At 43.7% G+C, this 16,498-nt stretch overlaps 1 protein-coding gene across 1 annotated transcript in view; it reads left to right on the forward strand.

Annotated features, from left to right (window-relative positions):
• The window catches only part of LRRC38 (leucine rich repeat containing 38), a 598,909-nt gene extending 590,569 nt beyond the window's left edge, over positions 1-8,340 (forward strand). Inside the window, exon 2 of the mRNA XM_085615142.1 lies at positions 7,447-8,340. Within this exon, the coding sequence (XP_085471268.1) occupies positions 7,447-7,685 (239 nt within the window). The 3' untranslated portion in view covers positions 7,686-8,340. The remainder of the gene's footprint in view (positions 1-7,446) is intronic.
• The last annotated feature ends 8,158 nt before the right edge of the window (positions 8,341-16,498 follow it).

Here is a 16,498-nt window from a genome sequence, read left to right on the forward strand (position 1 = left end):
CTTTTACCATTTGTACGGAAAAAAGTCCAGATTCAATTCGGTTGGGGAAATTTTTTCCAGGATCCTAATCAGCACCAATGTCTTCCTCAGTCTTTGGTTGCTTATGCAGAGTTATGTTTTCCTTTGTTTTCAAATTTTGCTTTTCAACCGACTGGCGTCTTTTCTTCCTAACCCTCTATACTTTATGGAATATTTTTCGCCCTTTTTCATGTAAGGCTTCCCTGGTTTTGGTCCTCCCTTCGGCTCCAACTGCCATAGAAATAGTACACCCTACAGCAACCCTCTATAATTGTGTATTCCCTAATACCACTTTCCATTTATTTTGTGATATATCCACTAACTCTAATCATTTTAGGCATTGTCAGAAATGTTCTTGGTTTTAGTTTTTTTAATGCAGTCCTCGGATTTGGTTCTCAGCTTTTCGTTCCACCACTTTTAGAATTCACCAGCCGCCACTGGTGCATGCGCAGCAGGCCCCCGACCTGAGAACTCCTGACTGAATCCGGAGCGTGGGGGGCCCCCTCCATATTCTTTGCAGGGGGGCCCCCTCAAGTTTCGTTACGCCACTGGAAAGAGGCATTTTAGGACCTTTGAGAATGTGAAAGCACAGATGTAGAACAGCGAGGCACAGCAGACGTCTACCCCTCCGTTCGCATTCCTTTCAGTGAACATTATTTTTTAAAGCAGCGCAGACTTCTTGAAAAATGTGTTCGAAGGAATGAAATCAGTGGAGCAAGCAGTGGTTCCTGAGACCACTGGCTGCTCTCCCTGAGACAGCTGCCATGATTTCCAAAGCAGAGGGGACTGCTCTTCCTTTGTGAATCAGTTACCATCCCAAGTTTGGTATGAGTAATTGATCAATAATGTTCAACTGGAGTTGTGGTCTCAAGCCACTGATCTATTGCGTTGTGATTCACAAATAAGAGGGGGACGTCCCTTTCATGCTAATTTCTACTCAGAATTCAGAATGAGTTGCAAGCGTTATTTTGTGAGTTGGAATTGCATTTCCAGTTTAAAAAAAAATAACTTTTGTAGATTATGAGAAACTTTTTGCGGCCGTAAAGCTTATGATTTTGTGAATTGTCGATGTTGCCCCACCTCTTCCATAAAAACTGTGCTGTATCAGTGACAGATGGTGTGGGATTCCTTCAATAGTTATACCATGCTGACACTTTCTATTGTTCTGTACATAATAGAAAACATACACAATAAAATGTTCGCATTAGTAGCTTTCGGACATACCAATTCACACAACGCCCTATGTGTCTCACAATCTCAGCTCTATTCACATGGTCTCCGGGTGAAGAGCTGATCTCGCATAGTGAGTACACAATTGGAATGGAATGGAATGGAATGGAAGGTACATTTATATAGCGCAGCTATCACTCCAGGGAGCATCTTGGCGCTAGATGTCAACATAGATGGAACATGTTGGCTACTGCTGTTGTTCGAAGGATCCTGTGCATATTATACCAAGGCTTTGTATGCAGTGTCTGTAAGAGAGAAGACCCAAGTCTTCAGGGCTTTCCTGAAGAGTTTTTCTGTTGAAATTTGCCGAAGCTGCGGTGGCAATTTATTCCATGCCCTGGAGCCGATTACAGCGAGGGATTTCCCGCCCTTGCCGGAGAGCCTGAATTTAGGGATCACTAGGAGATTTTGATTAGAGGACCTTAGGCTGCGGGCAAGATGATAGCGCCTGAAGCTGTTCGACAAGTACCTGGGTCCTCGCGAGTGAAAGGCTCTGAAAGTGATGACCAGGATTTTGAAGAGGATACGCTTATGTATTGGTAAGCAGTGGAGAATAGTAATTAGTACTATTAGGTGGACACCCCTAAAAAGAGGATGTTTCAAGCTCATTGTGTTTGAGTCACAGCACAGCCGATGTCCATCAGGGGTTTTAACAACTTCCCCTGAACTTTGGCGACAGCCTTACAAGCCTCTGTAATTTGTTGGGTCCGGGGGTCTGTTTGGGCAGCACTGTGCTCTGAACCCCCGCTCCCTCCCCCTCTCCTTGGACCGGCCCCCTTGAGCTTTGGTGAGGTGGTAATGGACAGTCCCCCCAATTCCAATGTCAGCTACTTCAAGCCCCTTCCACTCTTCACATAGTAAAATAAAATTAATTTTTAAGCAGACAGGTCTGCGATTCGCACTGATATTCTCTGTATCAGGAGACCTCTTGCTGTGCCTATGGTCTGTGCGCCTAAGGAAGGTTTTGGAATGTAGCTGTTGACACCTGCAAGTAACTGTTCAAATCATCTACTACAGTAATAGACGTGACAGTAGTGACTGTTTGTAAGAGAATTATATGCACTTAGACATAGGGCCTGTAGCTCATCAATAGAGACTGTCAAGGGCATCTGGGGACCTGGGTGTAACCTTCTACGATCAACTTGTTGTGTTTGCAATCTCTAGGATATCTGATCTACCCAATGCTTTCCAATAGGACAAGGGATCATTCCATGTTTATGATCAAATGTGTCAATATGGCACTCTGGGAGCATTGGCTAAAGAGGAGTAAAATGCATCAAAGGGATTAGAACTAAACAGAAGCCATCTATTTGCTGTCTTCAAGAAGAAAGGGACAGATCTCCATGAAATTTGTGAAAATGTACTCCATTTATATTTTGCTCATACCCCATATTCTTTCCACCTTCTCTACATTTTACATGTAAGCATATATCTACTATTGTTATTAATTTTACGTGAACATGTTTACATTTACTATTTGCATTCTTTGTTTACATAAGTCACTCACTACACATTTTGATAACTTGTTATAGCATTTGTTTATGTTCGTACTCTAAGCCTGTGATGCAATGATTTTAAGTAAAACATTATGGCGCCCTCAAGCCCTGTATGTGCTATGCAAAACTGCATTAATAAAAATACCATTATTCTTTTCATATACTGTATGCTAGGCCTACGAAAAAAAGAACAGTTGAGCACCATACAAATCATAGATGACATACAATAGGAAGGTCAAAACAGCAGAACATTTATTCCCTTACAATGAAAAGCTGGATAAAAGGATATAGGAGGAACCTTTACAATAGCCAATGTAAAGGTCATGTTGTAGCTGGTATTAGAGATTCAAGAATACCTATTTCATTATTACAAATATGAATTGGGATTGGATGGTGAAACAGTAGAAGTTGCAAAGCCTGATTACTGCAATGAGTGGCAGTTGTCTAAGGCTGGTGTTGGCAAACAGAAGTTACAAAAGTAGTGAATGTGGTGGAGGGTATAGGAATGAGAGCGTGGTGTAAGAAGATTGGAGAAGGGCTGACTAGAGAAACGGAAAAGTTGTTAAAGAGAAAGGAGAGGAAGCATTTTGAGCATAAATATACGTTAACAGGCAGTACATTGTTTAAATACAGGGCTTATGGTCTTTGATACCTCTCATGAATAGTGCAAAATGTCAGTCTGACAACATTTCCTAATGACATTTTTTTTCCTTAATTTACAAATCTATCTCATGCAATGGAAATTATTTTGAAATTCTATATATTTGTATATGCAATTTAAAGAGACAGAAACCAGTAATTTCTCTCGTTCATACCCTGTATCTGTTTCCACTTCTGTCCTCCACCATTCACTTTGCCCTTATTTAGGTGTTGCATTAGCCAATACCTTTTGATTTAAATAAAATTATATGTATAATATACTTACTTAAAGGGGCTTTCAGCCACCACTCTCCATCCATTGGTCTGTTGTTGTGTCATTCACATTTTGGTTCCGCCCACTACAGCATACAGCATACACAAATTTTGAGTCAGGCTACACAAGCCATTGGTCAACTTCATTTTGAGTGACTGCATTTTGCTCTTTCACAATGAGCACATCCACACACAAGGTAGTTCCCTTCAGTGCCAGTGTTTTTGTTTTCCCTTTATAATTACTTTAGTGATGCCCCTGATGTAATGGATGCTTTCCACCAGATGTGACCACTTGGCACATTCCAACTTTATCAGTTCCTGTCTCCTGAAAATGCTGTTGTAAATTCATTTTGGAGAGCCATTTATTTATCTGACTGCTGGCATTTCACAGAATAATAAATCGCCTTTATTTGAAACTGTTCTGTATTAACTTCTCCTCTTTTTACTATGCATGCAGTTCACAAACCAAAAGCTTTAATATTATACAATGTGAAATATTAGGCAGACAATTCTTCAGAACATGTTTATTCTGGATTCAGTTTCACCAATGGTTTTTAATAGCCTTTGCCCAGGGAGAACAAATCTGCCTTTATTGTGTTTAATTTGCAGCACTTGTAACACCTTTTTCTAGCTTTCTTTCCTTCCATATTTCTCTCTTTCCTTCGTTATTGCTTTCTTTCTCTCTTGCCTTCTTTCTTTCAGTCTCTCTTTTCACTTTCTTTCTTTTTTCTTTTTTTCTCCTTTTCTTTCCTTCCTTCTTTCTTTCTCTTTCCTTGTTTCTTTCATTTTTCTTGTTTCTTTCTTTCTTTTTTCTTTCTTTCTCTTTCTTTCTTATTTCTCTTTCTTTCTTTCTTTCTTTCCCTTGCCTACTGTTCCTGTTTCTTTATTTTTATTCTTCCTTGACTATTTTTTCGTTTTCTTTCTCTTTCTCTTTTCTTTTCTTCTTTCTCTCTTCCTCTCTTTTTTTGCCAAAGTCAAGAGGCAGAATGATTAGCTTTTGACAGTCTATGTTAACTGAAAAACTAAAATTATGTGCATTACTTAGTCACTTATTGAGGTTTTTAGCTGCATGTCATCCATTAATCTGTGATTGTGCCAATCACATCCCACCACCGCCCCCGAGCATGCATCAAGGCGCAACATGTCAGCCCATTTTAGCCTTTGGCTGAGTTCACTATGAACTATGGCATTCTGCCCTTTCACAAAGAGTACATCACCACACAAAGGAGTTCCTTTCATTGCCAGGGCTAATGTAAGGTGCGCTTTTTGATAAAAAAATGTTTTTGCCTTTAGACAATTTTATTTTGTTAGATTAATCAAAATCTGTCAGCTTCCTGAGTGATCAAGTTTTGCAAAAACCCATGACAAAATACGAATTGCCAAAAGGCTTGTGGCCCAAAGCCGACATATATGAATTTTGCCAATACTTGTTTACCTTAGTTGGGGCAGTCTTTTTTCTCCGTCCGACTCGTACCGGGTTGTAAAACTTTACAAACATGCAATTACGATTCGTTCGGAAACACCATTCCCGTACGATTCGGAAAAAAGACCAACCGACAGAAAAATACATACAAATGTGATCTGGGACACCGCGGACGTGACGTCCGGACGGAGTTAGGCATGTTTTTACATACCAGCAATTACGATTCGCACCGACTGCAGTCCGGGTGGGAAAATTTTTACGGCACCTAAAAAGTGCCGGAAAAGCTAAGTACGCAGCGATGCGAGCTGATTAGGGGGCCCGGTACGTGCCGTACCCCCCCCCCGCCCCCCGTATGTACGGAGCGTACCCCCCAGCCCCCTGTATGTACGGAGCGTACCCCCGTACCCCCCAGCCCCCCATATGTACGGAGCGTACCCCCCAGCCCCCCATATGTATGGAGCGTACCCCCGTACCCCCCATATGTACGGAGCATACCCCCGTACCCCCCAGCCCCCCGTATGTACGGAGCGTACCCCCACCCCCGTATGTACGGTGCGGACCCCCAGCGCTATGTGCTGGGGGTCCGCACCGTACATATGGGGGTGGGGGTACGCTCCATACATACGGGGGGCTGGGGGGTACGGGGGTACGCTCCGTACATACAGGGGGCTGGGGGGCTGGGGGTATGCTCCGTACATATGGGGGTGGGGGTACGCTCCGTACATACGGGGGGCTGGGGGTACGGCGCGCCCATCCGCGGGGGGGGCTGGGGGTACGGCGCGAACATACGGGGGGCGGGGGGGGGGAGTACGGCGCGTACCAGGCACTTGTTTGGACATCTCCATGGTTGCTATGGGAGTTCGCTCCGGACGGTCTTTTTTCCATACAGTTGTACAATCGGACGGATGGGACGGATCGTAATTGCGCATTGGGACTTCAATTTTCCCATTTGTACGTAAAAATGTCCGGGGACGTGTCGGAGACTTTTCCCGACCCGAGGACGTGTGGGGGAATTTTCCCAATGCGATTTGTATGGACTTTTTCCCATACGAATCGTAATTGGCAGTTTGTACGGCGCTTTTACCATTTGTACGGAAAAAAGTCCAGATTCAATTCGGTTGGGGAAATTTTTTCCAGGATCCTAATCAGCACCAATGTCTTCCTCAGTCTTTGGTTGCTTATGCAGAGTTATGTTTTCCTTTGTTTTCAAATTTTGCTTTTCAACCGACTGGCGTCTTTTCTTCCTAACCCTCTATACTTTATGGAATATTTTTCGCCCTTTTTCATGTAAGGCTTCCCTGGTTTTGGTCCTCCCTTCGGCTCCAACTGCCATAGAAATAGTACACCCTACAGCAACCCTCTATAATTGTGTATTCCCTAATACCACTTTCCATTTATTTTGTGATATATCCACTAACTCTAATCATTTTAGGCATTGTCAGAAATGTTCTTGGTTTTAGTTTTTTTAATGCAGTCCTCGGATTTAGTACAATACAACTTATTTTAGTACATTTGTGAAATTTTATTGGTTTTTGTCAATTTAGCATTTTGTCAGCTTTCTATTTGTTTAAGTTTGATTTTGTCAGCCTCTGACCATTTGAATAAATTGTCCAGCTTAGAATGTTACCAAGCTACAATAGTTCTGTAAGGACAGCTAAACTTCCTTTTCCTGCTGTGCCTGGCTCTAGCAGTATTTTCTACCTGTTGTGAGCAGAGTTCCTGCCTTCGTGATTGTCCTCTACAATATGTTATTCACTGTGTAGATTTCTTATTTATTGTCATAGAAACACTTAGCACAATGATGGCTTCTCTGAGGGTTTACTCAACAATAGAAGACTGTAAAATTCATGTATTTTACTCAATTACCTCCCGCAAGATCCCCGGGTGAAAGGCTGTTCAATCTTTATGAAATTTAAAAAAAATGCAATGCTCTATGTATAGAGTTTCGTGAGGAAAATATGCTGCCTCCGTTACTAGTCTTCTCTATGTCAGAATATTGTATAAAGAGTTTTTGTCAGACATTGGGTGTCAATTTTCTATAACGACCCTCAATGGGGCAATATTTTCCTAGATGATACGTAGGACATGATAATATTTGGAGCACATTTTCTATTATTAACTCCAACTGGGCAATATTTTTGAAGACACAATTAATGACTAAATATTTGTCAGACAATACTCTGAAAATGATATTCAGAAACTAAATAGCTCACATCAGTCAAAATGGAACTGGTGTAAGAAATAATGCTAGCTTATCATCCTGTAGCAAATGTAAGCATGAGATAGTGTTTCCATGACAAATGCCTAATAAGAGCATCAAGATCTACCATATTGCTAATGCCTCTCTTTTGTGCTCTTATTTTGTAGGAGTTCAAGAAATCCACTGCTCCTTGGAGGACAGGAAGGTCTTCCTGCATGAGCTGTCGGAGATCAGCTTCAGCGAATGCAAGTTTAGCTTGTCCTTAACAGACTTCTTGATCATCATTTTTTCAGGAGTGGTCGTCCTAATTGCTGCCATTTTCTCCAGCTTCTTCCTGGCTACGACTGTGCACTGCTTCCAGAGGTGCGCCCCGAGCAAAGAGGATGACGACGAAGACGAGGACTGAATATATTTTTTTATGTATCTTAAAACAATGTACAGAGAATCTCATTTTTATTTATAAATGATCGCATACATCACCATGGCACAACTGAGAAAAAGATAAAAAATAAACTTTCTAAAGAAATTCATGACAGAGGTCAATATAGTTTTGCTTCTAAAAGTAGATATACATATCCTCTTTTCTTGAGAGTGAATATTTGCTCCATAAACTAAATTACTTTTTTTGCCACTGTTTTAGAGGGCTGAGTGCCACAATTGCAGATGCTAACAAATATATTTTATTATTGCATGCACATCCAGTTGTTTTGAAAGTAGAGATACCCTGAAACTGGAGAAATACAGCGGGGGGGGGGGACTTGGAGGGCAGGGGAGGGGTTGAGAGATCTCTCTTTGTACATGACTGAACATTCCTTCTGTAAAGGCTCATCCCCCCACTAGAAAAGAGTTCCTTCTATCCAAACATGTGCACAGATCCACACACATTAAACATCTTATGTAGCTATGTTTTTCCCCTAAAACAAGAGAAGAGATGAACAATTGATTCACCGTATTAACCTCGAACCAGAGATAATGCTTACTCTAAACAAGGGTTATTGTGAGCACATCATTATATGTTATGTCGAGCTTCATTAAATGCAATGAAATTTGCCAAGAACATCATCAAATGAGTCGCTGGTTTGGGAAGGGTGGCAGATTTCTAAAGTTCACTGATTCTGAATGAACAATCAATTCATCCGCTAGGAAGAGTTCTATGCTTTGGGGCTCAGGGCACACAGTAACTTGGTAGAACACAGATAGAAATCTTTGACCTGTCCACCTCCTGCAATGTTGCATATGATCCATTTTGCATTGATATGTGTTAGTTGGTGCACAGTGCCAATCCTTCCCAGCACTTTATTTCAGTTTGAGGTTTCGAAGCCCAGTGAGTGTAATACTAGGTGGGTCAAAGTAATTTCTCAAATGGAACATAAAACATTTGCAAATGGCTTCTACTATGGTTGGTGCTCACCCTATGTAACAGGATAGTGCCTAGTGCTTGGACATGAGACAAACGTACTCAATTCAGCTGCTAGCATTTCTTGACAAGGTCCCAGCACATGACGCTTTACACTGCTGGATTCAATAGTTAGTGGTCTCAGAGACAACACTTCTTTGTCTCTTTGTAAATTGTATCTAGTGTACTAAACATCAACTCCTTGGTGTACATAAATAGTATTGTAACTAATGTAGCAAAACAACAATGGCAGACTCAATTTTGTAACCTGTGTCATGTATCCTATCTTCATCAAATGTTCCTCATGACTTTACTAAATCTTTGCAGCAGGGCGAAGGCTTTTAAAAAAATCACTTTAGGCATACGTCTCTTAAACAAGACGATCCACAGTCAATACATCTCTTATTGCTTGCTTTCTTGACATGATGCTCCAAATGGTAACCTATATCCAAACTTCTTTATAACTTCATTTAAGAATAAATGTTTATCCTCAAGTGATTAAGCCAACACAATTCCTCAACAAATGTTCTGTGTGTGACCAATGGATGCAACAATCAGAGGTGCATTTGACAATATTAGAAACATACTTACAAGACAGCAGCAGAGCCTCACATGTATTGCTAAAAAGCAGGCTCTTTGATAAGGTAGGGTTGGGACCTTGGTGTCAAGATACATATCGCCTTTGCTATCTAGTAGACAATGACAAGAGAAATGCGGGCTTTTTGTACTATTTTTCCATTCGTAAAATGTGGTCACGAATAGCTCACCGACTTTTTGCAAATGGAATAGAATTTTGCAAATCAAACTATTTAAAACAGAACAGTTTACAAAATGCTAAAGGGCAGCGCAGAATGACCTGCCTAATTAATATTCCTTAGGCAGGTTGCAATTTGCCTTCCCTCATGATTGTCCACAATCATAGGTATGGTGGCCTGCAAGGGTCAGCATACAACCATGTCTGTCATTGTGTTTAAATAAAAAAAACTTTTTTTTAAATGAAGCACATTTTTTTAAGGGAACAGGATTTGTTTAAAAGAACTTTAAAAACAAAAGTTTCACTAAGAGTTAGCAGTGGTCCTGTGCACTGTAGCACCCAGCCAGCCCGGGTACTCGGAAATAACCAAGCCACACAGGGAGAGTAATTGTAGACATTGTTATTTTGCTGTGTATAAGTCAGAACAAAAATGTGAAGCCTGTCTTCAATTCATCCCTCCAACGCTTACGTCACAGGCCTCAGGTGTACAGTGGAAGCCAAAGGAGTCCCAGAGTTTCTTTATTTACAAGACACTACATCTCTCGCATTGTTAAATAAAAAGTTTTAACTTTTCAAAACAGATGAATAACTAAATAGATGAATAAATATTCAAATAAATACATGAATAAATACACCGATGATTATAGATATACAGGCAATTATAATTCTTCAGTCAGTCATTGTGGCACCTGAATCACACGCCCTGATGAGGACACTAGAAACTGGGAACTGGCAGTCGAAGTGTCAGTAATCTTCACAGGTGAGGTGGAATCTTCAGAAGACACAGTCATGAACAGTCTGTCTGGACTCAGTCTCTACATTGACATTGATGTTTGATGGGTGATGGGCCACATGTTGAACGTGAGAGGAGTCTCTTGTAAGGGCTAGGATCAACTACGGCCTCAGTATGAAGTTTGGGATCAAAGTGAGTCATTTCAGAGGCATTCTCAATTCCTTCTTTAGTTTTTTGGTAAGCTCTTCTCACATTCACGCGACCAATGAAAATACATTCTTTTTCGTCATTTCATGTAATGGTGCACTGACCGTAGCAAAGTCTTGTATGTATCTAGAATAGTTATTGCCCATTTCAAGAAATGATTGTAACAGAAATGTCCTTTTGGTGACTGGCAGTAGACAACGATTGCACTTTAGCTGGATCATGTTTCATACCTCCATCAGAAAATACATGGCCATCGAATTTCAGGCTTTTCTAGTGGAATTCACATTTGTCAGCATTTTAAAGTTAATCCTGCATTGTTCAGCAGACAACATACTTGTACAAGAGATCTGTCATGCTCTTTCGGCGTGGTCCTGAAAATGAATACATCACTGCTATGGTTAAATGCATTTACTACAACCTACATGATATGTTGAATGACATCTTGGAAATGTTCTGCAGCACAGATTACACCAAAACTCAATCGATTGTAGCAAAACATACCAAGATGCGTAGAAAAGGTTGTAATGTACCTTGATTTTATTTCAAGCTCCAATTGGAGATATCCTTTTTTTAAGTCAAATCGAGAGAAGAACTTCGCACCATTAAGTTGAGTTATCATATGAGCAGTATGAGGATCTGGATGTCTCTCTCGCTCAATCGCCTTATTGACCTGAAGCATGTCAATGCATATGCGTACAGCTCCTTCATTCAGATTGCAATTGTAAGAATGCAGCAGCAGTATACAAATTGGTGGACAGTAGTGATCTCTCATGCACTTCTTGTGACACTTGATTAGGCAGAGTTTCTCTAGCGCCTTGTGAAAGGCTAGCTTCGGGGTCAGCGTTGATTACTTTTGGAGGTTGGATCTCACCCTGGCTCTCAATTATCTCAGGGCTGTCTAAAGAGTTGTTCTGGGCACCTGTGCGGCAACCTTAGAGGTGGGCCTCTTTGTCAGGAGACTGCACCTCAGACACAACCCCGACCCTCTTTCTGGGGCCAGTCTGCAGAATGTTGTTGCACGATGAACCGTTAGATGTTTTGGTAAGTTGATTAACTTTATGTACTACGTGGCTATGAAAGAAGAGAACGCTATGGCATTTGGTCTTCTTTGTGCTTAAATGTCACTACACAAACAACTGGTTAGTCTCTGCTTTGTAACACATGCATTTCAGTTTAATCTGTACTGAGCGGGAAACATCATTTACAACGCATGCGTTACAACGCGTGTCATTACAACAAATGTTTTACAACGCATAATCCATTACAACGCATGTCATTACATCGCATAATTCATTACAACACATTCCCCAAAGTAACGCCCCAGCGGAGTTAGACTAGTAATTGCGTTATAATGGATTATGGGTTGTAATGACATGCGTTGTAACGACATGCATTGTAATGGATTTCGTGATGTAACTAATTCGTTATAATGACACGTGTTGTAACACGTGCGTTGTAAAGTGTCATATTCGTACTGAGTTATTGTTGTGCACTGCTTTTGTGACTTGGTTACATCTGACTTTAGCCTTCTTACTCTGTTTAGCATATGGCATTAATTTGCATAAAGGCGCTGTAACTTTTATGTGCAGCCGTTTCATTCAGGTCCTGATCAACTACATGTAGACTTTTGTTGTTGCTTTCTTTATCTTCAAGCATTTACATAGGATAGTGTTGTGCTGAGACTCCACCCGTGCCAGCATCAAATCTGCGCTTTGACTGCGGTGCACGTGGCACACATGAGCAGTTTGCTTGACCACGGCAAACTCCCTGGAAGTGAGCTTTCAGTGTATGAGCTTTGTATCCCAACATAGTTACCAGTTGTAGCATCCTGCCAGCCCTCGGTACTCGCCAAAAACCAAGCTACACTCTGAAGTAGTTGTACACATCTTTATTTTGCTGTGTGTAAGTCAGAACTCAACATTTTAAAACTGTCTTCAACTAATCACTCCAACGCTTACATCATAGGCCTAAGGTGAACAGTGGGAACCAAAAGAGTTCCAGTGTTTCTTTATTTGCAAGACACTACGGAGCATATTTACAAGTCCCTATCACCACGGAAACGTCACTTTTTGTGACGTTCTTGTGGGGACAGGGGCTTCGCCTTATTTACAAGGCTGCGTTAAGCCACTTAACATAAATAAGGCCCCTTTCAAGATATGGTCAGCGTGAAAGGGAAGGGCAATGGATGTTGCTGTGGGCGTTTCACCGCAACACCCATTAATTCTGACGCTGCCCCCTATTTACAAGGGAGGCGTAAATAGGACGCAGCGCCACGCAACGAGGATAAATGTTTCATTTCTCTTCGTTTTTGCTGTTTTCATGTGTGATGCATTGTGAAACACACATGAAAACAGCAAAAGGCCAATGATTGTTTATGTACAGGAAGGTGCCCCTTCCTGCACATAAACAATAATTTTTTTATATTACGTTTTGTAACTTCTGTGTGTGCTGCATTTAGGATGCACACATAGAAGTTACAAAGCGACATTTAAAGATTGTTCATGTTCAAGCAGGGGGGCCTACCTGCACATAAACAATCTTCCCCTGCACGCAGACACCCTTGCCTGCGTTGGTGCTAGGCTACTAAGTGTAGCACCAGCGCACGGAGAAAGGCAGGGCTGCACCATATTCTTGTAAATATGGCGCAGCCCTGATTTTCTGAAGTGGCGGAGTGCAGCCTTAAGCCAGGAAGGCACTCCGCCACTTTCCTTCTAAATATGCCCCCACATGCACTACTGTCAACTATCTGTGATATTTAAATCTAGGGTGCCGATCACGATCCGGTAAAAAATGTCCCCGTACGACTCGTATCGGGTCTTTTTACCGTACGAATCGTACAAGTGCCGTACGAACTGGCAATCACAATTCGCATGGTAAAAAGTCCATACGAACCGCACTGGGAATATTTCCCCACACGTCCTCGGGTCGGAAAATGTGACCGACACGTCCTCGTACGATTCACCGTACAAACGTGAAAGGTGAAGTCCGACCGGGGAATCACGATCCATCCCGGGCGTCCGAATGTACAACGGTATGGTGAAAAGACCGTCCGCACCGAACTCCCATAACAACCATGGAGACGTCCAAACAGGTGCCCGGTACGTGCCGTACCCCCCCCAGCCCCCGTAGGTACGCGCCGACCCCCCCCAGCCCCCGTAGGTACGCGCCGACCCCCCCCAGCCCCCATAGGTACGCGCCGACCCCCCCCAGCCCCCGTAGGTACGCGCCGACCCCCCCCCCAGCCCCCGTAGGTACGCGCCGACCCCCCCCAGCCCCCGTAGGTACGTGCCGACCCCCCCCAGCCCCCGTAGGTACGCGCCGACCCCCCCCCCAGCCCCCGTAGGTACGCGCCGACCCCCCCTGTGTGTACACCCGTGTACGGTGCGTACCCCCCGTGTACGTTCTAGTCGAACCCCCCCGTGTACGTTCTAGTCGAACCCCCCCGTAGCACTGGGGGTACGCACCGTACATACACGGGTGGGGGTACGACTCGAACGTACACGGGGGGTTCGACTCGAACGTACACGGGGGGTTCGACTCGAACGTACACGGGGGGGTTCGACTAGAACGTACATGGGGGGGTTCGACTAGAACATACACGGGGGGGTTCGACTAGAACGTACACGGGGGGGTTCGACTAGAACGTACACGGGGGGGTTCGACTCGAGCGTACACGGGGGGGTTCGACTCGAACGTACACGGGGGGTTCGACTAGAACGTACACGGGGGGGTTCGACTAGAACGTACACGGGGGGTTCGACTCGAACGTACACGGGGGGGTTTGACTCGAGCGTACACGGGGGGGTTCGACTCGAGCGTACACGGGGGGGTTCGACTCGAGCGTACACGGGGGGGTTCAACTCGAACGTACACGGGGGGTACGCACCGTACACGGGTGTACACACGGGGGGGTCGGCGCGTACCTACGGGGGCTGGGGGGGTCGGCGCGTACCTACGGGGCTGGGGGGGGGTCGGCGCGTACCTACGGGGGCTGGGGGGGGTCGGCGCGTACCTACGGGGGCTGGGGGGGTACGGTGCGTACCGGGCCACCTACTCTGGTCGATTCGCGCCGTACTTCGCTTTTGCGGCACTTTTTGGGTCCCGTGAAAATATTGCCGTCCGGACTGCTGTCGGTTCGAATCGTAATTCCTGGTTCGTGAAACGCTGCCTGAAAGCGTCCCGACGTCACGTCGCAGCATTCCCGGATCACATTCATATGTATATTTTCGTCGGTCGGTGTTTTTTACGATTCGTACGGAAATGGTGTTTCCGTGCGAATCGTAATTCCATGTTTGTAAAGTTTTACGACCGGGTACGTGTCGGACGGGGAATTCGCTCCGACCGACGGTTCGTACGCGGTTTTTAACGGATCGTAATCGGCACCTAGGTCTCAGTATATGATCAATGTTGTGCAACTGTAATTACAGTCAAAAACGATTGATTCATTCCTCTCCCACTCGTAAATAGGGCAGAGGAACGCCACTTTCAGACCACTTCTATTTGCAGTTTCGACAGGGTGGCACAGGCCCTTTTACGATTCAGAACGAAAGTTCCGATTCCTGAAAGGAATTTTGTCATTAAAGAACAGCCCTTTTTGCAGTTGCATACCCTATGATTTTGTGAATCACAATCTTTGAGATTGCTAAAGGCTTTTTGTATGAGGCCCAAAAGCATACTTTTGCCAGCTGTGCAGCCTGTAAAGAAAACACCGTAATATAATGTGTAAGGATTATTTAGCTAATTCAAATAACGCTGTTGTGTAGAGCTACCATATTTCCATCTGGTTTGACTACAGTATACTTTGATGGCTAAAATGTGGAATATAAAGCAACAGTCACTCAATCCAAGTCAAGGCTTTAAGTTTATTGTAATTAAACTATTTGTTTACCAACCTAACTCAATAACAAACCTTCCATAAGTACAACCTGATTGTAGCAAAAGTGAGATTGCCGGTGCTCCCTTGTAGCCAAGACTACAGGTACTCGGTCTAAGCTGGAAAGTTGGCATTCAGAACCTCGAGACCTTCTGGGCTAGTTTGATCCAAAAGTCAAAGCCTAGCTCAAAAGAGGTGGTTGAGAATAAATGTAGAATAAAACCTTAATTTCATCTGCAAAAACATTTACTTTATTAAGGACTTGTTATGTTATGTTATGTTATGGTGTTTTGTAAAGCGCGCGATTACCAAGTAGGTGTCCTGGCGCTGTCCACAAATCCTGAAAAATTAAGCTGGTGTAGTTATCAAAACAACCAAGTTTTTAGAGCTTTCCTAAACTGGAGAAGATTCTCCATAAGTCTCAAATGGGGAGGAAGTTTGTTCCAGAGCTTGGCAGCCCCATAGGAGAACCTGCGTCCTCCCCAACGGACTTTTTTTATGGTAGGAATGGAGACAAGTCCAGCCTCTGCCGAACGAAGGTGCCGGGCAGGAACATACCTAGTAAGATGCTTAATCAGGTATCCTGCGCCATCACCCTTCAAGGCCTTGAACACCAAGCACAAGGATTTAAATTGAACTCTCTTGTAGATAGGCAACCAATGCAAATCATGGATAGCCTTGGAAATCGGGGAGAACTTTGGAATGCCCGTCAGTAGTCTGGCCGCCGCATTTTGTAGTAATTGCAGTCTGTGCATCAGATTTTCCTGCATATTCAGATAAAGCCTGTTTTAGATGCTACTGCCTTGATCTGTAGTGACATAGTGAGTTTGTCATCCAGCACCATCCCGAGGTTTTTTACATTACTTACTGGGCTGGGACATGCTCCTAGTTCCTGAGGCCACCAGGTGGGAGTCCAAAAGCTGGGGTTATTTCCAAACAGCATTACCTCAGTTTTCGTAGAGTTTAGCCTGAGGCAGTTGCTGGCCATCCACCGGGCCACCTCAAGCATGCAGGCCTGGAAATTGACATCCATCCCCACGTCACTTCCGGGGTATAGAGACACGACGATCTGTGTGTCGTCAGCGTATGACGTGACACTAAAGCCATAAGATCTAATGATGGGTGCAAGGGAGGCAACGTACACATTAAAAAGTGTTGGGCTTAGTGAGGACCCCTGTGGAACCCCACAGGGCAGGGAGAAAGGGCGAGAGGTGAAATTTCCCAATGCCACTGTTTGACTCCGCTCTGAGAGAAAG

This window comes from Triturus cristatus, chromosome 1_2 (genome assembly GCF_964204655.1).
Source record: "Triturus cristatus chromosome 1_2, aTriCri1.1, whole genome shotgun sequence".
In the NCBI taxonomy this organism is placed as follows: domain Eukaryota; kingdom Metazoa; phylum Chordata; class Amphibia; order Caudata; family Salamandridae; genus Triturus; species Triturus cristatus.